This window comes from Hippocampus comes, unplaced genomic scaffold (assembly GCF_001891065.2).
Source record: "Hippocampus comes isolate QL1 unplaced genomic scaffold, H_comes_QL1_v1.1 scaffold135, whole genome shotgun sequence".
In the NCBI taxonomy this organism is placed as follows: domain Eukaryota; kingdom Metazoa; phylum Chordata; class Actinopteri; order Syngnathiformes; family Syngnathidae; genus Hippocampus; species Hippocampus comes.
Genome location: NW_017805583.1, coordinates 2,838,865 through 2,852,400, shown reverse-complemented (window position 1 = coordinate 2,852,400; position 13,536 = coordinate 2,838,865). Strand labels below are relative to the sequence as shown.

Sequence of the window (13,536 nt, the reverse complement as noted above, 5' to 3'; positions counted from 1 at the left end):
GTATGGGGAATTTGTGCCCTCGTGGAATCGCCCTCGAAGGAATTTGTCAAAGCGCAAATTAATAAAAACCCATTTGAGGTCACTCAAATGGGTTTTGAATGACTGGCATGTTTAACTGGCCTCACAATCATACTTTGTAACATACAAGCAGCTGGGACTTAAATAATATTTGTGATAACAAAATGATGGAGTGCGTTTTTTCTGATATTGCTAAAATGCTTCCAACATGGGTGTCAAACTCATTTTTGTCGCGGGCCACTTAGGAGTTCCGTCTTCCCTCGGAGGGCCATCATGACAGCGAAAAGTTGAATAATCTCATCATATTATTATTTGTACACAACAAAGTGATGAATCGCTAGTTTTGAAATCAGTCAACTCTAATCGTTTGTTGAATTATTGTTCAAGTGAGTGTAAACAGGATGACAAAATGATTGCAAAATCCCAACATTATTTATAGCACACTACAATTTTTCATTTCGATACAGATTTTAGCAAAGCTCATGGAAGTTGACAGACATGATTTGCTTCCACAGACCACATATAATGATGTGGCAGGCCGGATCAGGCACCCGGGCCTTGAGTTTGACACCTGTGGTTTACAAGATTATGTTAATATATGCTTGCGCACGCACATGCCGCTCAGACACACGCTGGACTGCAGGAAGGGGACACATTTTGAAGGTCTCTCTGTTGTTCTCTTACAAGCTTGCACTCCTCCACTGTAGGTATCATTTGCCCTGAGTCAGCACAACGCTGTCATGTTTAATTATCCTAGTAGCCCAAGCAATACAAGGGGAAAAGAGAAGGTGGGTAATAGGGGAAAAAAATGGCGGCAGCAGGAATTATCCTAGTAGCCCAAGCAATACAAGGGGAAAAAAATGGCGGCAGCAGTGAAGGGAGAGAGGCCAAAATCGGATGAAATTGATTTGAAGCAGGGAGTGCGGGGCACTGAGGAAAATCTGGCAAAAAATAACAGCGATGAAGCAGGAGAACAGTAGTTTGGAGGGATGCCTTATGACTCATTGATGCAATTGCAAAACATTGAATACCTTAGTGGCCTGCAGGTGGACGCTTATTTTATATCAATGACTCAGGTTGGCGTCGAGAGAGAGAGAGAGAGAGAGAGAGAGAGAGAGAGAGAGAGAGAGAGAGAGAGAACAGATGAAATCATCCATCTTTCCAATTTATATTCCGTTTATCCTGATTAGGGTCGCAGAAACTAGAAAGCTCCTCAATTCACAGTTTCTGTTGAGTGCATTTAAGACAACCAGCAAGTGCAAATGTCGAAAGAGGTTAAAGATGTTGGCTGGGGAAGACTGTCTCAGACACAAGGACTTTCAGCACCAGAGCCAAGGGCTGCCTACTTTCCCGCCCGCCCTTCTATCTGTACATCACTTGCTGCACCACCAACCATTAAAAAAAAAACAAAAAAAAAACCGGAGCAAGTTTGTGGACGACACCACCTTATTGGGCTTGTCTCAGATGGTGACGAGTCTGCATGCAGGGAGGGATGTGACTTGAGATTTCAAGAGTCAAACAAGTAAAACTGAAAGTAAAACTAACTGTAGTCCAGGTTTATCAATCTTCATGCCTTAACTCCTGTAAGTTTGGCTGCACATGTAAGCGGAAGCTATAGGCCGCCACAGGAGGTAAATAAATTGGGATAACTACATAAAAAGTGCATCCCTAGTTGAAGCTATTGAATATTATATATATTTTTTTTTTCTTAAGCTTTGATCTATTTACCTTTCATTTTTATTATGACCATTTGTTTCCCGTTGCACCATTGGACCAAAAAAAAAGTCCAAGTTGCAAATGAATCATTGACTGACAATCGGAATAAATTGATTCTGATATCCGTAAATTTGAAGATAACAGTTAAAATGGTGTTTATCACTTGTCTTTGTTTATATTCTTGTCAGTTCCAATGTTTAAATATGCAGGCTGCATTACTCAAAGCCCAAAGCTGGAAGTGGGAATAAACATTCATTGCTTACTTGAATAATAAATGGAAGTCAGCCATGTTCCAATAATTTTGCTCTCTACGCTTGATGATTAAAACAAATGGTCATAAGTTGGAAGTTCTAAACAGATCTGGTTATTGGAAATAGAAGTTGAACTCTTGGTCTCCTGTCACATTTTTGTTTTCAGTGGACCCATGAATCCATTTTTTTAACCACGTATTCTATTCAGGGCCACAGAGATGCTGGAGCCCATCCCAGCTGACTTTGGGCAACACTTTCGCAGAGCTCTTTATAGAATGACAACTAAGGAAGACATTCTAAGCACATGTTCCACCTTAACTTGTCGTTGCAATTCATTCCATGCTTCGGCATCTTTGACACGACATTCCAGTTAGTTTGGCTCGTGTGGCCACTCGTCATTTAAGATATTAAGATCAGATTTTTAGCGACTTATACATCAATTCAACTGGAGAAATCATGATGTCATGGGCTACACCTGAGTGTTCCTTGATGTCACCATATATAATCCGTGTGTTTTTCCAACCAGGTGTCACTGAGGGTCAACTTGGACGTGGAAATGTATGTTACGTGTCATAAAACATCTCATTTTTAATGCTGTAGAACGATCTAAATGTGAAAGGGAGTTGTGCAGAAACAGCGGCCCCGTGGTCCTCATTTACTCATCATACTCCGACATGAAAACAGATGCATTCCAAACAAATGCCCAAGGACAGCATAATGGCCACACACGCGCGTTGCTAAAATGAGCATCTGCCTCCAGTCTGCCAAGTGGTGGAGGCAACACTCTGTGCAGCCACACACGTACTTGTCAATGTCCCGTTCATGTCACACATTTTTTTTTTTTTGTCTCAGTCTGCAAGTCTTTATCCTCTGTGGGATGGAGTCTCTTCTGGTTGCAGAACACTGCAGGAATTCAGAGGAAATGGAAATAGCTACAAAAAAAGTCGATATCTCGCAGCATCATTTCAATTACCTTTAATGGGAAGTGTTATTTCAATAGTGAATGAGTGGTCCTGTAATCTTCCGGTGAATGAGTGGTCCTGTAATCTTTAATCGAGAGGTCATCGAAGTTTGACTTGAATGTGACAGTCATTCTTTTTTCTGTCTTCCTCTGATTTTCCGCTCTATAGTACTGTAGTCCTCATCTTCCTCTGCCCTCTTTCATATCCTCACGTTCTTCTTCCGCTCAGCACTCGCATTCATTTCATGCACACGCATTAAATAGTCAACTTTAATTTCATCATGCTTGGTACCGACATACAGCCAACGGAATGCGGTTGCATCTAATCCAGACACATACATATCGGAATATTTATAGCAAAAATGCAAGTGTGGAGTATAATTATGAGATCCTGTATTAATAATTATATTTCTTGGTAAGCATAAAGTAGGTGATATTGTGGCAGAATATAATTGATGTACAGTTATTTATAAATGTGCGCAGGGTTAAGGTAAGGCAAGTGGATAAATCCCTCCCAAGAACCATAAACAGTGCCATATTGACAAAAGTCAATAGCAATGTGCAAAAGTGAACAGTAAACTGTGCGAAATGTGAGTGCGGCCCTGAGGAAAGTGGCAGACACACGAAGACCATTTTTAGTCCAGTAGTGCAAACTATCATGTCCTATTTGGATGGGAGGCGTCTTTGGCAATGTTTTTGACTTTACTCAAGCATTGTTTGTGATAAATGTCCTCAATGAAGGGTAACTGGAAGCTGGGATGCGACGGACACGCTCCACCGCAGCTCCATCGATGTGGATGGGACGCGCTTGGCTCAACTTTTAGTCCACGATGATCTGCTTGGCCTTTGGGTGTTCAGTTCAGCTCCTGTTTTTTGTAGCTTACCGCGATGATGTAATCCACAGCTTGTTTATGGAGCTGTGGCACACAGCCTTATCCAGGGTGAAGGTGAAGGCTTGATGGCAGTGTGGAACCTCACAAGTACAACTGCCTTAGTCAAGGACAAGTTGAAGATGCCTGTGAAGACGCTATTTTCCGTGCATTCATCTTGCTCTCAGTTGAGATCTAGCATGGAAAATATGCGATGTGTGGCTGTATGTCTTTCGGAGGATCTGCTTTAATAATATCGGCTGTGAAAACAAAAAATAGATGTGGTTAGGCTTGTTAGAAAGTGTGGCAGCCACGTGTCCTAAGGGTTAGAGGAGCACAGCAGAAGTGATCTTGAGTTGTTAATGTTGGACATACACTGAAAAAAAGGCTGTGTCCAAAATCACTTCCAAAGGCTGCATTTGCGAGTCGACCGCACAAACAAATTTAGATATTTATTTATTTATTTATTTCTCATTCAGTGTATCAGTCATTATCAACCAACATAACCCACCTTGACTGGGTATAGATGACACTATTCCTTGTAAATGTGCTCCAAATCTGACAGACTGTTGTTGGACATATTTTCAATCTTATCCAAGCTCTGGCTCGGTCAAGTCAACCTGTTTGGAATTGCGTATCCATCCATCCATCCTACACCCATCCATCCATTTTCGCTTTTCCTCATGAGGGTCACGGGGCGTACTGGTACCTATCCCAGCTAACTTCGGGGAGCAGGCGGCGGACACCCCGAACCGGTTGCCAGCCAATCGCAGGGCACACAGATATGAACAACCATTCATGCTCCCAATCACACCTAGGAACAATTTAGAGTGTTCCATTTGCCTGCCTTGCATGCTTTGGGAATGTGGGAAGAAACTTGAGTACCTTGAGAAAACCCCCGCAGGCACACGCAAACTCCACATCGGAAGGCCGGAGCCATAGTCGAACCCCGCACCACTGTGAGGCGGATGTGCTGAACAGTCGGCCGCCGTGCCGCCTGGAATTGTATATGTGCTTTGGATATTTGTCATGCTGATAAGCAAGTTTCAAATTCCTAGAACACATGTGAAGGTTTAATCCCAGAATTGACTGACATTTGGAACTGTTCATAATTCTTTTCAATTGTCCAAAAGCAGAACCACCTTAAGCTGTGCTTGCTTTGTGGACAATGTCTGAAACTGGAAGATGAACTTTATTTGGAACTGTTCAAAGTCGCTTTCGTATCTTCAGTTGTAAATGTACCCACGGGTTCGAATTAGTCGGATTAGTTGTGACCACGAGCCCATCTCCTGTCCTTAGAAAGTGTTTTACTCCTTTTTCTTCATTTCCACCCCAAATGTTAAATGTATTTTCAAATCTAATGGTGGTGCCTTTTTTTCCTCAATCATTACATTAATTGTGAAAGCATTTTTTTAAATTGTCTGAGTGATTCACAAAGCATCAAAATGATTTGCATTCTTTTCCCCCCCCCTTGCTTTCATGATTTGCCACACTGACCTTTAAAGTAGTTTTTATTGGGCAATACCCTTGTTCTTTGCTTTTTAAATGACTTAAGGGTGCTCATTTCTTATCCATTACATTTGAGTGTCTTAGAAGCTGCTGCTGACATCTTGCCGGCCGTGCGTTTGTCCTTCTGGCATTTTCACACAGCTGCAATGAACCTGTGTGTATGTTGTATGTTTGCAAAGAAGAGGACTATGCATAATTGAGTGTGCAAATGAGGGGTTTTATGTTGTAGAATATTTTAGAGCTCGACTTCTTTTTCGTGGCCGAAAGTATCGACATGAATTGAGAGGATAGATGGAAAGTAGGATGAAGAGGGAGAGACAAGTGGCTCGGAAAAAAATTGCCGAGTTATATGATAGAGTGGAAGAGAAGAGGACAGGCAGAACAGATGAGGATGAAAGAGGAGGCAGGGAGATGGCAAAGTAGACAATCGACTAATAGATATAAGACAGCGTGAGGAAAAGCAAGACAGGGCAAGTCACTGAGGCTTTGCTAATTGCCACTTCGAAAAAAGGGGAAAAGTCTCTTTCCAAAGAATGGTCATGCTGGTTTGTATTTTCAATCAGATCTCTGTTCCTTCAATTGACACCCATTTCTCCACCCCCCCGCCCCCTGCTGCTGTCTAGACTAGACCAGAACAAGCTGTACTTGTGAGAGGAAGAGGAGAAAATGCAGTATCATTAAGTTGCTCGCTGCCAAAAGGGCAAATCACAGGGACTGCCACAAGGAGACGGCCTGCAAAATGCTTGTTAGAAGACCATCTTGTACTTCCAACTCGCCGGAGCCGCTTCTCTTTTAAGTGCGGATTACCTGAAATAAACCATCGAGTTGTGCACCACCCCAAGAGGCGGCTGAATTTCAAAAGAACGTTATTTTTATTCTGGTCCATCTCACGTCTAGGCCGATGACAAATTAAAAACATTAAAAAGAAAAAAAAAAACAACTAAAGCGCTCAGCAAGCATGAATCAAAATTGATTGTTTGCTATATGGCAACCTTAGAAAATAGAAACCAAACTGGCTTCTGGGTTATTTGCTATTGAGATGTTAGTCTTGTGTGTGTGTGTGTGTGTGTGTGTGTGTGTGTGTGTGTGTGTGTGTGTGTGTGTGTGTGTGTGTGTGTGTGCGTGCGTGCGTGCGTGCGTGTGTGTGGACAACTCGTGGAACAGAACTAGCCATTAGAAAGCGACCTGAAGCATGGATGGTGGATGGTCACAAGTTGAGGACCAACTGGTTGTGCTGAGTGCTTGTATAAAATGTCGCACAACTCATTCACCACAGTGGAAACGTCATCAACTTTGCAGCTGCAGTGTACTTACAAGATAGGATATGATTCGGGATCATTTATTTTATTTCTTCTTTTACCAGTCTTTCTACCTCGTGGTATTTTCCGGTAGTCTTTTCATAATTGAGGGAGGGGGCTCGCATTTGTGGGCAGAAATAGTTGCCCACAATTGTCCACAAATTGCTTATGAAGACACTGTTTTTTCAGTGCAGTATTGAAATTAAAATACCTGACAGAAGGAAGGGAAATGTTTTCAATAATCTCGAATCTCAAAAACTGGACAACTCAAACATGCCACGTTAGAACACAAGAGCAGGTTGTTGCTTGATGGTATTTCCAGCCAAGGATAAAACATTTTTTCAGTGAGCTTCCCCCTGAGACAACCAGGTAACATTTACACTCAACCAAATGAGGAAATTCAGCATATCCATATTCAGCACTCGGTCTACCACAGCAGCAGGTTCTGCGAGGTGGGAATTTAAGGTGTTTGCAAATAATCACATACTGTGCAAAAAAATTGGTGAAAATCTTGCTGGAGTCTGGCTTTTTATCCGTTTCTTTCTTCTCCTTCTTTTATTAAAGCTCCACATATTTTTGGGACAAATTCTTTGTGTGTTTTACATACTTGGCCAATAAAGATGATTCTGATTCTGATATATATGTGTGTGTGTGTGTGTGTGTGTGTGTGTGTGTGTGTGTGTGTGTGTGTGTGTGTGTGTGTGTGTATTGCTATTAAAGTGTCCAGTCTGTGTGAATGCATTTTTCAGTTCTTCCTGGGCAATGGTTTCAACACTGTATGTCTACTAGTGACAGATATGACCATGGAATTATGGGATGTCCATCTGTCCACTCACTGTGTTCTTGTGAAAATGATGAGAGTGACTGGAGGGAATTTGAAGAAACATAAAATCATGTGGACAAATTAACTCAATCGGATCAAAGGGCAAGTTCACAGCATACACTCCAAATATGCTCGGTCATATGTATCACTCAGTCCTGAATTAAAATATTTAGTGAGAAAAGTCTTTCATGAAACGACAGTTTGGTCTATCGTGTTTAATTTCTTCCATTCCAAAGTAAATCTGTGGACTAAGCACCAGACATGAGGTCTTTTTGGAGCTTACTGGTCCAAACAAATTACCTGACCTTGCACATTCAGACTTGTGGAAAGACGAGAGCTGACAGACCATGTTCGTGAAATGACTTTCTTACGTTTGGTTCTGTAAACATGCACTGACAGTCATGCGATCAAAATTTTACTGGGTGAGTTTAACAGCCTTGGAATGCCACTGCAGTACACTATTTTTGTCGCAATGTTTATAATGTTTGCAATCGCAATGTTTAGAATGTTTGCAATTGTCGACCTGCACTTTCAAGTGCAGCACAATGTATTTGAAGTGATTCTAGGTAGTTGCTCCAAGTTAGGCTCTCTCTGATTTTCACATTACTTCCCTCTGGTTGAACAGAGTGCAAGTTCCACTGCACCAATGGGAATTGTTTGCGTCTGGGCTCACTGATCTGCAACCAGCTCAATAATTGCGGGGACAACAGCGATGAGGAGAACTGCCCCATGGTCACCCAGCACCCTCCACCGGGGATCTTCAACTGTGAGTGCTTTGCAGGATGCCGCCTTCACTTCTTTTCTTGTCTTTCACGTGAACTCTACTGCTCTCTGGGGGATGTTTAGTCGTCTTTTAATGAGGTTTTTACTTGTGAAACGTAGTGACTTCTTATGAAAAGGTGTGGCTCATTACAGAAAGAGTTAAAAAACAAGGCATATAGGTTTGAACGGGAATGTTTTTCCAACAAATAGTTTATGTTCTGCAGAAACATTTGTAAATGGTGACTTGCAACTTGGTGAGGGTTTACTGTACTTCCTGGTTGCGCAGTCAGATGGGACGAGGCATGGCGAAAACTGCATGCTGTTTGCTTAAAGTTTTTTTTTTTGTGCGCAGTTTACATCCATTCAAGATTTGTTTCATGCAAAATCCTAGAACTTAATATGCAAGTGAACTGGTTCATCATGATGCAATACAATAAAGGGACTATCAGTGCATGTCAAGGAACTGTGAATAGAAAGAAATATGCAATGAGTATCCTTTTGAATCAACCGTTGCATCAAAGTCTTATGGAAAGTATTTGTCACATCTTAGAGTGGCATGGACATTTCTGAATCTGGAAAAGCATTTATTAGGTCAAGGTCCCCGATGATAGACTTGAGAGCCCGATTCCCAATCTCTGTCATAGTTCATCCCAAAGGTATGGAAGCAAAAATTCTTGAACCCCAGCGAGAGCTCCCGCTCCATATTTTTGGTACTGATCTTCCACATCCTTGCTCAAGGAATTCTCCACTCCAGTGGCTATGAAAAGATTAGTGGCATGTCAGTGATTTCCCCTCAAATGCGACAGTCATCAGTGTTTTATGGCTGATGGTACTCCTGATAATGTCAGTTGGATTATTGCCATAGCTAGCAGCATTATGCAAGAGAATAAACATAATAAGATGGCAGATAAACATAATAAAAATACTCGGTTCTTTAAAAAGGAAAAACGGACTCCTTTTTGCTACTTACTGGAATGCCTTGACGGTATTGTGGCTGCTTTTCCAAGAGTGGTGTAAACTTATTTCCACAAGTTGGACAAAAACGAATGTTGCTGTAACCCTAAAATAGCTATAATGACAGTGCATAACTTCACATTCAACATTTCCCAATGGAAAAAAAACTAAAAAAAGCTTTCCATCCCGTTTTATGGATCGATTTGTAAAGCTCTAACAACGGGCACTCCCGTAACAACAGCAGGTAAACGTAGCTGCAGGTGCCGGAGGGTAAAAATAATTGCTCTTTGAATTAAAGACTCTTTGATATTAGTCTGACACATGTTCCATCAAAGATTTCCAAGCTTTCAGTTTCAGTCCTGTTTTTGTTTGAACCTCTGTGCCGCTTTCATGAGCCCCCCCAGCTACCACCACTTTTCTTACTGAGCACCTCTGTCAGAGGCGGGAGATGAGAGTGGTCCCTCGACTCACCACAATCAATGGAAATGGAGAGAAGGAGACACAGAGAGTGAGATTGGAGGGAGAGAGGCTGAAGGACGCCATTGGAGCGCAGTGGCTGTCTGCCAGCTTACTTTGATGTGCTGCACCGTTCCCGCTCAACAACTTTTAGGAGGAGGAGGAAAACTTTTTAACAGCAGCACTTTCATCCTTGGCACCAGATCGGTGTGTAAATGTCCGGCAAGTTCTTCAGCTTCCTCTCATCATTTCCTCGCTCATTGGCTGCCCACCACCCGACCACATTTGAGTTTCACCGCGAACCCTTCAATCTACTCATTTGTACATTCACTTTCTTGTCGTTCTCACTACCCTTCATCTCTCTGCACGCTACTTATATCCTTTTTACTATTCTCTCTATTGCAGGTTGACTGTTGAGGGGACTCCATTTCATTTCGACTAAATAAAATCCTGTGCTGGGTACTTAAAATACTTAGCTGTCTGGAATTGCCTACAGCCAACATTATGGGAAAAGAGTACAATCGTCGTAATTTTCTGGTGTCGCCAGAGAGGTTGAGAGAGGTTGTGAGAGAGAGAGAGAGAGAGAGAGAGAGAGAGAGAGAGAGAGAGAGAGAGAGAGAGAGAGGTGAGCGAGGGCGGGGGAGAGAGAGAGAGATTTTTTATATAAATATAGAGAGAGAGAGATGGAGAGGGAGAGAGAGAGAGAGAGAGAGAGAGAGAGAGAGAGAGCTGAGTGCTGGAGGGAGAGAAGGAGAGATTAAAAAAAGGATGGGAGCACTATGAAGAGTGGCATGGGATTAGAAAAGTGAGAAATCAGTAGACTGAGAAAGAAGAAAAGAAAATGAGGATGTAAAAGAAAGGAAAAGGATAAGAGAGGTTGAAACTGCTTCTGTCATGATGGAGTTGGCCATCTTGTTGTAGCCTCTGGCTGTTTCTGTGGCAGTGGCAGACAGATGGATCATGAATGCTGTCTAGACGCTCTCTTTTCCACCGCTTACCCCCCCGTTCCTCCCTTTTCTACTCTTCATCCAACTCCTCGCACCACTTCTATTTTCTTCAATCTGTATGTCTCCACTCATTCTCTTTTCACATTTCTCTCTCCCTAAGGTACATCCTAAAGTGCGGGGCAATTGCTTAATTGTTGTTATCAAGTTGGTGTTCATATGTGTTCGAGTGAAGAGCTTTGAGGAACTGGGAGTAGCTGCAGACACAAGTGAGTCGTTTACTTGACATGTCCATCACATCAGAGTTGTTATTCACCCGAAGATAACATAAATACTGTCAGTGAAAGTTATTCATCCAGATTGCCTGCTATGTTGCCATAGCGGTTACAGCGCTATAAATTATACAGCATATATAACACGCCGTGTTCCCTTTCTACTTCGTGGTTCGGTTATTGCTGATTCACACTATTGCAGATTTTCATTTCTGACCCGAACGTCACAGGGTTCTACACTCATTTTTGCACTGGTCACACTGGTGCGGCCAACTGAAGCAGCACAGACTGGGTTGCACCCTTTTTGGGGCGGTACAGCATGACATCTTTGCTCATGTATAGTCGTCTCAATTTGCATACCGTAGTTTCATATGCTGTAAAGATTGACAGTGACCGAAGATATATATTTGCAAAATATTTTACTATAACAAGAACTGACAAAACAGGTCAGTTATTTTATATACTGTAACTTTAACAGAAGGCAAAAAAAAGGAAACAATACCACGACAAAAACTTGAAATCTACAAAATATACATAATACGACAAATATTCTAGTTAAATACTTTAAAAAACAAACAAACAAAAAAAGCACCCCTAAAAGTCCAGATACAGTGAAACCCCTCTACAATCGTAAATTTCGCTATTTCTTTCCCGTTTTTTTCTTTCTACACTGGCTATATGAAGTGTCAGATAAGTGTATGCTCATACTTATGCACTATTGGAATAAAAATAAAGTGTACACATATACGTTTTGTGTGTGTGTGTGTGTGTGTGTGTGTGTGTGTGTGTGTGTGTGTGTGTGTGTGTGTGTGTGTGTGTGTGTTTACATCTGAGATCAAATTTGAGTGAAAAGTCCCCTGTTGTGAAAACTTGCTAGAGTGAAAAGTCCCCTGTTGTGAAAACTTTCTGGCTGCAAACATGACTTCGTTGTAGAGGAGTTCTACTGTAGTGAAACATACTTTTTCTGTTGGTGATAAAATGTTATACAAATAAAAAGTTATCACATTTCAAACTGCATATTCAATCAGAGTACTTGCAGAATGTGTTGAAATACCGCATTTCTGTTCTTCAGTTTTAGGTTTTGTAACTTTGGTCAATTTTGGCAGTTGGACTTTTTAGTACTGTATCAACATCTCAGATCTCTGCAGTACCACAACAGGGCATGCGCGTGGGCCGGTACAAAGACCTGGCAGGAAAGAGAGAAAAATGACAGATTGCCATGCAATGCTTTTGTAAATATGGCATGGTTGTGATTGGCCCTAACAAGATTACCGGGAGGCTTCCGTGGTGGTCTTATTCAGTGTGGTGATGAAGGTTGCCGGTACAAGTTGTCTGCAGACCAAAAGCAATGAAGCTGAGACCGTTTGGCGACAAACCCGTCAGTGCTAGCATTAAATTTTTCCTTGCAGGAACTTATTTCTTCTCTCCTTCACCTGCCAAGATGACTCATCAGGGAAAATGTTTCTGTTGCTTTTACCGCTATTACTTCTGCAACAGGTTCACCGCAATAATGTCTGCTTCTCTCCAAAGAGCAGGGAAGACCCCTTTGGATGTCTTAAGTGATCAAGTGTGTGTTTTATGGCATTAGTTCCATTTGAGCAGAGATGAAAACAAGCTGGTTTACCTTCCGGTTGAGTAGAAGCACCTGTGGCTGAAGCAAAACTGAGGCAGACTGCAGGTTTTTTACTTTCTGGACCTGGATTTCCCATTTCTGCATTTGAGACCCTGGGGTGAATTCGACATGTTGCTCGTTCACCTTGGTCGGTCAGCTTGTGGAAGTATCAGCTTCTTTTTCTTTCTGTCTTTCTTTCTTTCTTTGCTTCCTTCCTCAGTCTGCATATACAGCGGACCGCTTACTTAACCCTAACACTATTGGTGGATATTTATCCTGAGATTTAAAAAATAACTTTTATTTTTGATATTCATAAAGAAAAAGTTTTCTCCACCGTCTGTCTGTCTGTCTGTGGTTTTTGGTTCATAGATCCTTGCCTCTTGCCGAATGTCAGCTGGGAGTGGCTCCAGACGCCTGTGACCCTCTTAAGGCTAAGCAGAATATACATGAATATATTATATTATATTATATTATATTATATTATATTATATTATATTAGTACTTTGTTTCATTGGCAAAATACTGATGCATAAAAAGAGCAACAGCAGAAGGGCTTCTTAGTCTTTTAAATATACTGTAAGCTGCGCTCTGATTCACGATGTGACACACAAACAGAATCAAGGATACTGGCATCTCTTCCAGGGTTCATCTATTCATGCAGTGCATTAATAAAGCATCTGCCGTTGAGCTTTATTATCGGGCATAATGAGTCACATAATTTTCTTAGCCAATTTAAAGCCTTGGTGTTTTGTTTTGAGGCACTATGGAAAATCACATATAGATGACAAGCATCTACAAAGTAACTCCAACATAAGGGAGAGATTTCTATTTATTATGTGAATGCTCCTTTAACACCCAGCCTTTGAGGGGTACAACCTGGACTGGTCAACAACCACTCACAAGGCACATGGAGACAAACACAAGTTTATCCTCACATTCATCACTATGCACAATTTAGGCTTGTCGAAGTCTCAAATTGAATCACACATGCGGCCAAAACTCAGAGGCTACATTTGATCGGAGAACGAAGGCGATTCAAAAAAAAAAAAAAAAAAAAAAAAAAAAAAAAAAAAAAACAAAATATAAAAAAA

At 41.5% G+C, this 13,536-nt stretch overlaps 1 protein-coding gene across 1 annotated transcript in view; it reads left to right on the top strand.

Annotated features, from left to right (window-relative positions):
- The window catches only part of ldlrad4b (low density lipoprotein receptor class A domain containing 4b), a 170,642-nt gene that overhangs the window by 66,975 nt on the left and 90,131 nt on the right, over window positions 1–13,536 (top strand). Inside the window, exon 3 of the mRNA XM_019879996.1 lies at window positions 8,071–8,211. Coding sequence (XP_019735555.1) covers window positions 8,071–8,211 — 141 coding nt within the window. The remainder of the gene's footprint in view (window positions 1–8,070; window positions 8,212–13,536) is intronic.